Source organism: Tauraco erythrolophus, chromosome 14 (genome assembly GCF_009769465.1).
Source record: "Tauraco erythrolophus isolate bTauEry1 chromosome 14, bTauEry1.pri, whole genome shotgun sequence".
NCBI lineage: Eukaryota > Metazoa > Chordata > Aves > Musophagiformes > Musophagidae > Tauraco > Tauraco erythrolophus.
In genome coordinates, this window is record NC_141478.1 from 12,121,118 (window position 1) to 12,134,453 (window position 13,336).

The following is a 13,336-nucleotide window of genomic DNA, read 5'->3' on the forward strand; positions in this document are numbered from 1 at the left end:
CTGGCTGTAGAGATTTAGGAGTATGTACAGAAGAGCTCGGTGCGTCGGTGTGTGCGCCGTGCTAGTTGCTAGAAAGTGCATTATTCATTCTGTAGCAGCCTCCAAGGTAAAGCCAACATCGTTGCTGTTTTTCCTTATAAGGGAAACGGATACTATTATGTTTTTTTCTTAAGCTACTCGATAGATGCAAAATGCTACACCTCTGGGACACACATGTATACATACATTTCTAGACGGAGGCATAGGCGTCCCCTTCCTTCTGTTCCCCCCTAGTCCTGCGTTACGCACACACTCTGCTCCTCAGCATTGAGACCAGCCCAGAGCTAAGGCTGCTGCTCTCGCCGGGGACGCGCGGGGTAACCTGAGCGCTGCCGGCCCGCGGCTTCCCCCGCAGCCGCGGGAGGCGGCAGAGCCCCGTCCTCCCGGGCAGGACCGCAAACTTCCTGCGGCTCCTGGGGAGCCTCTCGGGGCAGAGCATCCCACGGCCCCGGCCCCGGCCCCGGGCCGGCAGCTTGCCGCAGGTGACCCGCCGCGGGGCTCACCAGTCTCCCGCCGCTTCGGCGGCGGCTCGGGCACCGCTGAGCGCCCCCGGGGTGGCGGTTCGGGGGATGGGGGGACATTTTTATTCACCTCTCTCTCGCGAGAAGTTGCGCCAACGATACTTGAAGGGGGGGGGGGGGAGAGAGGAGGGGAAAAAGGAGGAGGAGGACGGAGGGAGAGAGGGAGGGGGCAGCTGGAGCCGCAGCTGGAGCAGCGGTGGGTGCAGCGGCCGCAGCTGGAACAGCAGCGGGAACGGCAGCCGGCGGCGGCGGCGGCTCCAGCGGGTGCGCGCCCCTCGCAGCGGGCTTCTCCCGGGGCGGGCGGGCTGGGTGCGGGGCTCCCTGCCCGCGGCGCGCCCCGGCCGGGTACCGCGCTCCAGCCGCCGCGGCTCGGCGCGGTGCCCGGCTCTGGGAGCCGGGGAGGGTGTATGCTCGGGAGACGCTTCCAGCCCCGGAGCGGCTCCGGGAGCGGTGGTGGCGGCCGCGGGCTCTCCGCGGCGGGTGCGGGAGCGGGAGCCGGCACGGATGCTGTTGGAGGGAAGGTAGAGTCCGCGCGGCTCCGGGCAGCCCCTCGCCATCCCCCGCGGCGGCCGCCGCCTCTGGCGGGCGGGCTAGCGTCGGGCTGGCCGCGGGCCGACGGCGCCGGGGCGCGGGGGGCGCGGGGCGGCCGCGCCCGCTTTTTCTCGGTCGCTGACACCCCCCATCCCCGCCTCCTCTTTTTTTCCCTCGCAGTTCGCCTTGGAGAGGCTGGTCGGAGACGGGGCGGCGCGGACCGGCGGACTTCGGCGGCGGAGAGGAGGCGGCGGCCGCTCGCAGCCCGGGGGCTCGGGGGACGCGATGTGGCGGGGGCGGCTGCTGGGGATCGCCCTGGGAGTTGCCGTGCTGTGGGCGTCCCAGGCGGGCGCCGCCGCCGCCGGGCACGCCGAGGGGGTGAGCGCCAAGGAGAGCCGGGCCAGCCGGGCCAAGAGGCGAGGACAGGGCGCCGGCGGGCACGACGCGCTCAAAGGGTAGGTGCGGGGCCGGCCCCACCGGCGGGACCGCGGCGTGGTCCGGGGAGCGGGCGTGGATCTGCCTGCGGATGTGTGTGTGTGCATCCGTATCCATTGTCCCTTTGCGGTGGGAGGTGGCGGGTGTGGGAGAGCTCCCCGACCCCCCCTTCGGGCTGCCCCTGCCGAGGGGCGGGTTGGGTTGGGGGGCGCCGTACAGCGCCCGCAGCATCGCAGGGTACCGGCGGGGTGCGGGGCCCCGCCGCCCTCCCGGGGCCCCGCCGGCTGCCCGCCGGGCAGGGTGCTCTGTCGCCTGCGTGCTGCAGCCTTGCTTTGCCTTTGGGTGGGTGATGCTTCGTGAGGATGAGCCGATGTAGCTCGGAGGTTGCTGATTTAGCTTTGGGAAGATAAAGGCACACTGCGCGCTTGTGCATTCCTCCCGCGGCCAGTACTCGTGCTTTGAGTAAAGCAGAATAGCGGTGAGGCCCGGAGACCACAGCATGCCCTTTCCATTAGCTGTTCTCGCTCATCTCCACCTCAAACCTTTTGCGATGTGCATCTTTTCTTGTGCTCAAGCGGACTGTCTTTGCGTGTCTGGTGTTCCTTGTGACCTGAGGACGGCAGGGGGAAAGTATAGGGACCGTTTTTTGGTATCAGAGCTATTTAGTCCTAGTATGAGTGAGCCCAAGCATACAATGTTGAAAATCGTTATGAAACGTTGTGTGTGGTACACGCTTAGCAAAGTGTTTTTTTAAAAGGTAAATCTGTCAGGCAAACTGTTTTCCCAATTCTAATGGAACACCTTTCCAATGCAAAAATAGTTAAGTCAGCTGAAAGGCATTGCGTGTGTTTGCAGTTGAAAATTCAGTTCACTGTAAAGGTGAAACGCTTGCAGTATTGGGGAGAAAAAAAAAAAAAAAGAGGTTTCCTTTTTCAGGTGTTCCAGTGCACTTTTTCAGCCCATATAGCCAGATTTTTCTCTCATCAGGCAGAGGGCAAACGTAGCAAAAATTATATGGAGATACTCATGCTTTGGTAAAGGATGCAAGATATTTTCTCTCTTTTCCCGATTTCCTCAAAAAGGAGCTATTACAACTTATTTTTAGAGGCCTTGATGAACATGCTTTAATTTCTTGCTAACTTCCTCATACTCATATAGTGCTTTTTGTTTATGTTCAGATTTGCAATATTGGCTTTTTTTTATGCTTGCCTGCTTGGAAAGAGTTTATAGTTTTAGTTCCCCATGCTGTAAAAATGGATGCAAGCTATCAGGATTGTTTTTCAAGGATCTGATTTTGTAGGGTCAGACTCTCTTATTTCATTTCTTTATACCTCGTCACAAGAGAAATAGTTGGACAAAGTAGGTCCTTACTGTGACAAAAACTCTTTTAGGAGGTGAGAAGGACGTACAGCAAAGTTTGTAGGACTAATTGCAAGCAATAAAAGACGTTAAGGAATAATATTTATCAGAAAGAGCCTTTATTCTTCCGGATGTTTTGATAAACTTTCTCGTTATAGAACTCTGAGTTAATATCAAACTGACAAACATCATTTGCTGACCAGTGGGACAGAGTGTGCCATGTAGCACACGCGTGCTGACTTGATAGTCTTGGTGGGAGTTAAGGGCACGTTAGCTGAGGATAACATTTCTTTGGTGAATGTAACTTTTGCTTTAAAACTGTGCCGTTCAGAGAGTAATAATAGTGCATCAAAAGATGATATTTCAAGTGTTAATTATTTTTGGAATCTGAAACGGGTTAGGGTAAGTATTTAGTCTTATGAGTTGATTTTTATGTTTAACTGAAGCCTTCAGTTTGTTATGTACTTTGTAATGATTCTTCCTCTGATTGAGTATTACTTACGTGTTACATATACCTACTTAGTAATCTGCAAATCTAGAGATAATGATAATATCAATTTTAGGTATTTTGTGTCTTGCTCTGTTATTTGGAATATTCCAAATCTGAATGAGTGCCCTTGGGAAGCAGGTTCTTAACAAGAATATCATAATTTGCCAGATGATCTGAGATACAGTAAAGACCAAACAAATAATTGGTTTGATTGCTTGTTAGACCTTTTTCTGTAACTCTCATTTGCAGCTGAGTGTAGAGTTCTCAAATGGCGTGGAAGAGATTGTTAACACACGGTCATCTTGGTCATTATTGGGTGAATCCTGCGGGATATTTCCAGTTTAGAAATTGTGAGCACTTCCTTAGGTGTGATACTGTACTGTACAATACGAATAAAAAAATTGTCATTTTAACAGACAAGGTTGGAAGTATTTCTTTAGAAAGCTAGATGGAAAACATATTTTGAATGTACAGGAACCATATATACATTAGACAAGAATAATTCTTTGTTATTGAAGGACTAAAACACTAAAAACATGATTTTACAAGAAGACATACTATTTTTTTAACTTGTTCATCAGTACAAATACATTTGGGAATCTGAGAGTTGTAATACAAGTCATAACAGATGCTGGGAAACTATTTTTCATGTTATTGTAGTTGACTAAGACTTTTTTTTCTTCCTTTTGCAGTGAACTCTTGCTCTGATTCTAGGAGCATGGGGATATGTTTTTAGAGAAAATCCTTTACATTTAAACTTTTTGTGTGTTTGATTATAATGACTATTGAAAGCTTTTCAGCATTTAAAAGTACTGAGGTTAGTCTCTGTGTGAATACTGGTCTTGTATGTTAAAATGAAGAAGCCTAAGATCTGTTTCAATTCTTGTGGTTTTTCCCACTCAACGCTTTTTACTGCAAGCTGTTGATTGCAGGAGATGTTTGCTTTCGTCCTTGTGACCTTTGCCTCATTGTTTATGCCAGTGAGCTGTCCGAACATATAACATGATTCTAGAAGTATATTTTAACTTTAGTAATTCTAAATCATGTGGAAATGCCTCTTATGTACTCATTTTAAGACTTTAAGCTTGCTACTCATGTAGTTTGAATTGGTCCAGCTACAAAGGCATTAGCAATGAAGTCCTTGTAATGCCATCTGTGTTTGGTCTAAGGCAATGTGTGTTTATGTGCTGGTGCCTCTAAACAATCAGAAAGTGATCAGAGAGCAATCGGAATAAAGACAGTAATTATTTCAAAACATGACTAGATTCTCCATTCATGGAAATGTTGCTGGAATCCATTGTGACTCAGCAAGTTAAAATAATAAACTGTTACCAAGACGCTTTCATCCTCTGGATCCTTAAAACTTTAACACAATCTTAATGTATTGAAGTATAAGGTATAAACCCATTATTCTGCTACCCCTTAAACACCTAAGAATGAAGCGTCAACTTTTAAAGAAATAAAACCTACAAAACTGGCCATGAATGGGAAGTTCTTTCTGAACAATACATGCTTGAAGTCAACCGTTTATATATGTTTCAATCTTTTGGCTATAAAGTAAAAAATAATTTAATGGTGATTTGATTGATACTTGACTGAATGCAAGAACTGTTGTGCTTAAAGAGCTTAGAAATAAATTTTTTGATGATGCTAGACAAAGACCTCAAACTAATGAGGATCCATCAGTTCTTAACAATATTTTAAGCAATGTTTATCAATCCGTTCTCAGTATAATGGCCAAAGAAAGCAATTATTTGCCTAACAAGTAGCTCAGCAGAAGTTTTTAAAAGAACTAAAATTTCTTCAAGATAGCTGAGTTGTAGCATGACTCTAATTAAGATATTAATTAAATGCATTTGTGTAAGAATGATTTAATTTTTTTATTATTATTAAGTCGAAATTGTAGTGAATATTGCAGAACAGAACAGTTGGGTCCAAAATGATTCATAAAACTCTTGAATTAAAGCTGTTTGACAGGGGATTGAGGTTTTTTGGACCAACTTGATCATCCCAAATGAAGTCCACAGGTTTACCCATATGCTTACTTGAGTAAACTTGGTTGGATTTGACCCTTTTTATGCATCACTGCTTCCTGAAACAAAATAAGTCTTACGAATCTATAACATAATTCTAGTATTCAACTATATAATTAAGACTTCTGGTTTTCATTTTAAACCAATATTTACCACTAAAAGCCTGCTGAAGAAAAGCAGACTTTCCGTACTGGTAAATATTGGTTTATACTGAAAAACCTCAAACATTTTTCTTACTACTTTTGGCCTGCATGCCTCTGGCCAGCTGCTGGTGCCACACCTTGTCAGTGTCACTCTGTGAGCAGGAGGCAGCCTGAATACTTGGGAATAAAAATCTTAATTAAAAATACATGCAAGTCACTGTAATACCTGATGTACTGGAGCACTCACCTGGCTTCTAGGCGGCATGGCTAGCCTCCATCCAGTCCTCTGCACCTTACGGGGTAAAGCCTGTATGTATGGAGGATGAAGAACCTTTATACCAGTACCTCCTAATGCAAAACCTGAAGTCCTTGGCAACTACACGTAGTGTTAAGGTTTTGCACCTCTCTAAATTTGTTTGCCAACGGTTGTGATACAATTTATTTATTATTACATTATCCTTGGAAATCTAATTCCAGAGTGAAATGAGTTCATAGATCTTGGCACTCTGTCTTATGTACATGTTTCTCTTCTTTCAGTAGGACTGTATGGTGCGATTTGATATAGGTGTGTCTTTCTCTGGGGAGCAGGATGTGTGGATGAGGAGTAGAGAAAGCAGACAGAACGGTGCAAGAAGCCAGCACAGAGTCTATTCTATGTCTGGCAATAGCTGTTATTAACACTTGCTGAAGGGCTAGTATTCAGAGGGATGACATATTGTTTTCAGTTCTGATCATATAGATGTCTTCCCCTGGCTGCCACAATAGGTTTTAATTACATTTTGGAAGATTCTAGTTTAAATATTATATGTAAATTTTTTAATGCATTCAGTGAAAGCTGTCTGACAATAGTCTTCACTGGACTGCTTTATCCAGAGCCAGTAGCAATGCAAAGCTCCAACGCTAGTGTTCTTGTTATAGTTTTGTTCTTCAGCCTGAAGAAAACCAGTAAAAAGCAAATAATCTTCAAGCCTATGTAGTCCTTGTGCTGTCTGCTTAGATTTTCAAATCTTGTCATTCGGACATCATCTGTTTAAAAGGCATGGCCTTATTCCCAGTTCTGGTTTATGATTTATGGGGATAGACTTTGGGCCTGTGAAGTTCATAGTGCAGAATTAGGACTCAATTTATTTGGGGTATGCCAGTGAAAAAAACATCCTATGGTTAAAGCTTTTGGTGGGTACTGTTGTAGTCTTACTGGTGAGTGTCTTAGGCACACATGATGTTACCAACTGCTTAGCCAGTCTTCCCCTCTGTGATCTTTTCGCACAGTATTTTGTAGCTGGACACAAATGATTTTGAAGTACCATGTGTCTGTTGTTTGAAATTTGAATTAGACCACCATCCCCAAAAAATACATTAGAGAAATACTTTTTCCCATTTGATGATAGTAAGTCACAAGTAGAACAAACAGAGGAAAAAGGCTTCAATAAACAGTATAGCAGCATTCTTAACGTACTGTATGAAACATGATTGTGTTGGAAATACTGTAAAATTGGCTCAGAGGACTCAGATGAAGCAGGTTTCGTGTCACCAGCCATCACTTTGCCAAGGTGACACATTGAAGATCAGGAGGGCAGGGTTTGGTGTAGTTCCTTTCCTTTCTTCCGCAATTTTATTAATTTATTTATGTATTTTGGTTTGCATAGCTCTTAGCCATATCAGGCTGGCCTGATACGCTGACCCAGATGCTGCGGGGTGGGTCACAGCTGGCCTGTGATGAGCTTGTACTTTATGTACAGAGTGAGTGGAGAATTTCACATTGCGTTTGCCACTTTGTGGCATCCCATCATAGGAAGGTACCTTTCTGCCCTCCATCCTGGGGAATCCTGTGTAAGGCTCATTGTGGCTATGATTTAATTGCTTGGCAGGTTAGAAACAGGTTTATGCTACAGCTCTTAATCAGAAAACAAGAGCTGTCATGGATTACGCTTTGTTTCTTTCCTTGTGTTCTAGGTAATAAATTCCCGCTGTGGATATATGGTGGAATTGTCTGATCTTTTGTGCAGTGTTGTCTTTCTGGAGACTTTCTGATCTCAGTTTGTTGGTGTTTAGTTGAACTTTTATTGAGGGAGGAGAGGTGGTGTTCAGTCTTTAGAAGCTGGTTGGGGAGAAGAACAGCAGGTGCAGAGAGTGGCATGTCGTTGCAGCAGGGTACAGTAATTTGCAGGTTGCAGTGGCAGATTTCCAGAGAGAATTGTTTGGAGGAGGCAGAAAAAGCCTCTAGCATGTGGCTGGGATGGTAACCACAGCTGCACTTTCCTCCATCAAAAGCCCACTTAAGGTTTGTAAATGTAGGCTTCTCCCCTGTTGTTAGCCAGCGCAGGATACGTTTTGTGTTCAGTGGTGGTTCCACAAGTTGTTCATCAGATTGGTTTGATGTAGGTATGTTTGCCTTGTTAACTGGGTAAGCTGCTCTATGTGCAACTTCACATTGCTGTGCCAGAACCTTTGGGGCTATACTGGCTTGAGGACGCGGACTTGAAGTAAGCGTAGGGCTGCTCTCAGTTTATTCGGGAGCAATGGAGAATCACTGGTTAGGGGTTGGCAAGGACAGTCCACCTGTCAGCTTCATTTACAGTGATCCTTATTGAATAAAATTGCAGCTTCTGTTTTCCTGTATGCTTATTTTCCTTTCCTGTGGTGTGTTGTTCAGCAGTGCTGCTCACTTAGGACAGTCTTTTTCATTGTCATTCATCTTCCGTCCTGCAAAGTTGAATTTGTTATATACAAACATCAATACAAGCTTTGACAAGGGTCACTTTAAATACATTCATGGACTCAGCAGGCTGTGATTATTAAAATAGTACTACCCAAAAGGCAAGACCCAAAATATTTAGCCACATGGATCACCAGGAAGACTTCCTCTTGGTAGAAGCATAGTAGACATTGACTAATAGGAGGTCATCTCTGCTTAAAAAGACTTTAGGAACAAGGGATCTTTGAATGTGTACATGTGGAAATAGTAAGAAATTAATCATTAGCTTTTTTGCTTTGCAATAAGATCACCTTCCATCTCGTTTCTCTTCATCTCCCTGCTGAACCCTAAAGATGAAGAGGATATACATGAATGTGTGTCATTTGGTCTTACTCCCCAGACTCAGTAAATATTTTTGTAGAATGGAACAATTGTGGCCTGGAGTGTTTCTGATTACCATCGCACTGTGATGGAAATACATTTGTAGCTCTTTGGTCTTGCATTGTGAATGGTTGTTTTCTCATCCGTTCTGTCTTTTCCACTTCAGTTTTATTTATTTGTTATTTTTTAAAGGATTTCAGACCTGCTCAGCAGCCTTATTCATGGTAACGTTGGTGTGCAGATAGAGGCATGTGAGGAATCGTTTACTTTTTTTTTGACAGTTCAATAAAGTTGGGCTCTTTGGAAGGTACATTGGGAGGGTGAAATGTAGTCTGTTAGATTAAAACCTGTGCCTTCTGGTTTTGCTTATAGATCTTCACTGAAGTATGAAGGAATTTTAGCTTTTATCTGGAAGAATATTTTGAATTTTGACTTGCTGGAGAATCTGGAGAATCAATCTGAAGTTGTTTTCCTTTATACTTCTCATTTTATGAAATGATTCATGACCATTAAATCCTCAGAAATACCAAATGAAAGCCACAATTCTTTTGTCTACAGTCTTAATCATTTTCATCCTCTTTTTCAAGCTTCCTTCTCTCTCATATTTTGCTGGAGGAAATCAGAATATCCAGGGATGTTCAGCTGAAGTTTCAAGACTAAAATTTATTTCCTTTCAGGAACCTTTTTTCCCTATCTCTTTTCTCCTTTGTTTTTCCCTCTGATATTTCTTCTTTTTCACTTCCCTGTATATAGAGTAAATTGCCAGTGGCTGCTTGGGACAAGGTGAACTTAGACAGTGGGATCTGTATCAAGAGCGTTTTCCTGTTGGCTTGTGGGCAGACATGCAGTTAACTGGTCTTTGAAAAACCCAAGATCACTGTCCCAGCAAGGAGAGGCAGAGGGTAGGATAGAGTGTGTTGTGAAGGGAGGAGGAGAATGTTGCTATCTACCAAAAATAAATCTTCCAGTAGCGTCAGGGAGAGCACTTTAAAACACAAGTTAATGACATTGCTTTAGAGCTAAGGGGCATTAACTGATGAGTATCCGTACAAGTGTTGGTTTATGAGACTCCTTAAATGCTTGTGTTTACTCCCAGGTGGGGACAGTGTGTAGCACCAGCTTGTCTCATAGCCCCCAGGAAAGCCTTGTCAAGGGGCTTGGCTAGCCTTGGGGCTCGGCTGGCCAGTGTGCCCCACGCCAGTGCTTGCACTGCCGCTCAGCTCAGGGCATGGCACAGGCTGGTGGAGGTCCTGAGCTTGCCTGTGTGCTTGCTCTTGAGAGATGTTAGAGGTCTACCCCAGTTACATCTGTTTTCTATGGGATGCTATTAGGGCTTGCCAGGATAGAAAAGCTATGATTTTTTTTGTCCCCTGAATGCACCTTTTTTTTTTTCCTCCTTCAAAAGAAAGTACCTGCTGGATCCCTCCTTTTTACCAGCCATGCTTGTCATCCCAGCAGATAGTTTTTGTGGTGGCATACTTGTACTTTCCATGTCTTATACAGCCATGTAGACTGGGTGTCAAACTGACCCGCTGTCATTCTCAAGTGGAACATGAGGGAATACGTGCCAGAAACACTTCTGTCCCTGGCTATGAATGAGAACAATGCCCTGGCCTGTCAGGTTAGATGAGTCTGTCCCTGCGAAAGACACGATCAGATATTCAGAGCGAGTGCGGAAGAATTCACTTAATGTCAAATGCTGTTGTTGGATTGCTGTATTTAGCTGTCACAGTGTGATGGAAGTTAGGGTTAGAAAAGTGTTCAATGTTGCTGCAGGAAACTTGCATGTCATTTTGAACTCTTGACTTGCACATAGACTGGAGCCAAAGACACCCGTAGAGCTCTCAGCATGTTATTTTTTCAGTTTGAACTGAGCCAGGATTCTGGGACAGCGTATCCTTACTGTCAGAGTGAGAAGTAGTTATCGTATTAGGCTCTCTGCATGGCACAGACATCCAGACATCACTTATTGCGTGGTAAAAATGAGTACATCAGATGTAATCCTATGTATGTAGGAAATATATTTTGCTTAAAACACATGCTTATCCTTTGCAGGATAGTAGAAGCTAAATTTTGTGTTTGCTCTCAGAGTCGAGTGTTGTTTTCCTAGATTTTCCTTTATACAATTGAATTAAAGGCTTTCAAGAATCCTCTTAATAATCTTCACTGAATGATGAAAAAGGACACAGTGACTAAAAACATCCCATTTTCTAATATTTAGCTACACGACGGAGGAGAGATCCCTGTTTAAATATTTGGGCTACCTGAAAATGAGGCTTATGCATGTTAAATGCAGACCTATCTGTGTTTTTTGCTCTATCCCATCCACATAGTGAAGTTTCTCAGTTTGTGGATGTGCTCACTGGAAGCGGTGAGGTCGAAGGACAACCAGGCTGCTTGGCTGGGCTTTCATGTTCAGAGTGGTATGTGTGAGGGTGGTGGGTGGCTTGGGAAGGCTGCCCATCACATGCCATAGGTGGTAGCTGCTGCATCCCACTGGGAACTGAACCTTCCCTTCATGGTTTTGCTTTGCTTGCTGCTCCTTGGAGGAGGGGGTAGGTGCCAGCGCAGCAAAAGGAGGTGGTTTGGTATCAGCCTTTAATTTGTGCACCAGTTACCTGGCGTCTGTCATCTAGGTGAGGAGGGACCTTGGAAGGCCATGTGATCCAGCCTCTGCTCAGAGCAGAGCGAACTTAAATCAGGTTGCTTGTGGCCTTGTCCACTTAGGTTTGGAGTATCTCTAACAATGGAAATCCTTGATTCAGTGGGAAAGCTGAGCAAAGCTCAGTGAAGTCAGCAGAGCTGGGCCACTCCTGTCTTTTAGCATTTACTCTGAGATGCTCAGGAGTTTAGAAGGTACATAAGTCGTTTTACAGCAAAAGGTGTAGATCTGGTCATGTGTCTCTGGAAAAAGGACTAGTAAAGCTATTCCTCATCACATTCTGGAGTCTGAATATAACCAACATACTATTTCTTCCCTCGTCACATTCTGGAGTCTGAATATAACCAGCATACTATTTCTTAGTATGTTGGTATATTCAGACTTCGACAGCCACATTTTTAACAAGCACGGTTTTAAGACCAACTTACCAGGTGCGGTTTGTCGTTCTTTTTAACTCCTACTGCAGGCATGGAAGCACCACTCCAGTTCTATGTGTAAATGATAATGCATATAATTCTGGGTACAGTATTAGCAGTATCAGTGTTACTCTTGTTAAGAATAGGTAAAGGCTTCTCTGAAAATACCTGTTGGCTGATCATGGTTAATTTAAATTGTATCTCTTCTGTCAGAAAACTGGATCCCTACATTGTGTTAAACATCTGCTAGCCGCTGCAGCCAAATAGTTAATAGAAGTATCCCTCATTAAACATTTTCCTGCAAGGAAGAATCCCTGTGTGTTTTCCTGGGGAGAGTAAAAGTGGAGTTGAGGGAGCAATTAGAAACCATTCCCAGTTATCTCCGCTTCTCAGCTCTGCTGTAACTGGTGATCAGCTCTCTTTCGTACTCTCAGCTGCTCTCTGCCCACTCTGTCTGGTCTCATCTGTCTAATTTATTCGAGACCCCGCTTTGGGTTTGATTCAGCCTGTTACGCCAGCGTTGCCGGTGCATGGCAGTGCTGCTGACAAAATTTCCGCCTGAAGCCTTGCTCATAGCATGCCAGAAACTTTTCCTCCCATGGGAGCTGCAGATGGGCAATGCTTTCTTCGGGAGAGGGCTGTAATTTCCTCGAGGGGTCACAGGCAGGGCAGAGCAGTGATGTACAGAATTACACCCCTGGCAGGCTGCAGCATGGGGCTCTGGCTGTGTTTGTGTTCATGGCCCTGGGCAGGACAGCCACAATGCTGGAGGTGCCCCCGCTCTTCCTGGGCTGGGTGATGTTCCCTGCTGCCAGCTTCACCCAGAGCTTTCGAACACCTTACTCACTTCTCTGGCTGTCATGTACCCTTGCCTGCCAGGTTATCTCTGATAAGAAGGCACTGCCAAGCTTAGTGTGATTTGCTTCCATCATTTATGTTTGTGTGCCATTCCACAATCCACCCACGGTTGCTGGGTAATGGCGTGCAGTTTAGGGGAGTCAGGCAGCTGTTCGTCCTTGCTGAGAATCCTTGCAGGAATACAAGGGAGGGATGGACAGAGTTGGTCCTTTCTGCGAGACGATGTAGTGTTGCCTTGTGGAGAAAGGAGACCATTTATTTAAGGATGTGTTGACAGGCAGAGGCTGTGCTGCGGCTGCAGCCCAGGGGTAGCCCAGTGCTGACCTGGGCCAGGACCGTGTGTGTCCATCTGAAGGAGCTGACGCTGCAATCCTGCCTGGGCTCCATCCCGGTGTGGGTGGAGAGGACAGACAAAGCTTTACCTCATTATGAGGGTGGAGGGTCCCCATGGTTGTTCCCAAAGAAGATCTTCTAGCTTGGTGCACGCAGATGCTGTCAGCCAGACCTATCACTCTCAAGCATTAGTTCTCAGAATTTCCAGATGAACTTTTTTCTCTCTGCTATTCTAAGACTTTTCTAGTTGATGACTAAGGTCTTTTGATAATTATTCAACTCATTTTGCTACTGAATTTGTACTTGCATATCGTTAATGGAAGACATAATTTCTTGTTATTTTGGACAACTTTGATGAAGCTCTGGGCATCAGTCATACTGTCTCTCAGCATCATAACCGTTACAGAAATCCTTTATACTTTACAGGTTCATAAGTGTCT

General features: G+C 45.2%; 1 protein-coding gene across 1 annotated transcript in view; it reads left to right on the forward strand.

Moving 5' to 3' along the window:
- The first annotated feature begins 1,376 nt into the window (after positions 1-1,376).
- The window catches only part of FBN1 (fibrillin 1), a 156,323-nt gene continuing 144,363 nt past the window's right edge, over positions 1,377-13,336 (forward strand). The window contains exon 1 of the mRNA XM_086620462.1: positions 1,377-1,546. Within this exon, the coding sequence (XP_086476588.1) occupies positions 1,377-1,546 (170 nt within the window). The remainder of the gene's footprint in view (positions 1,547-13,336) is intronic.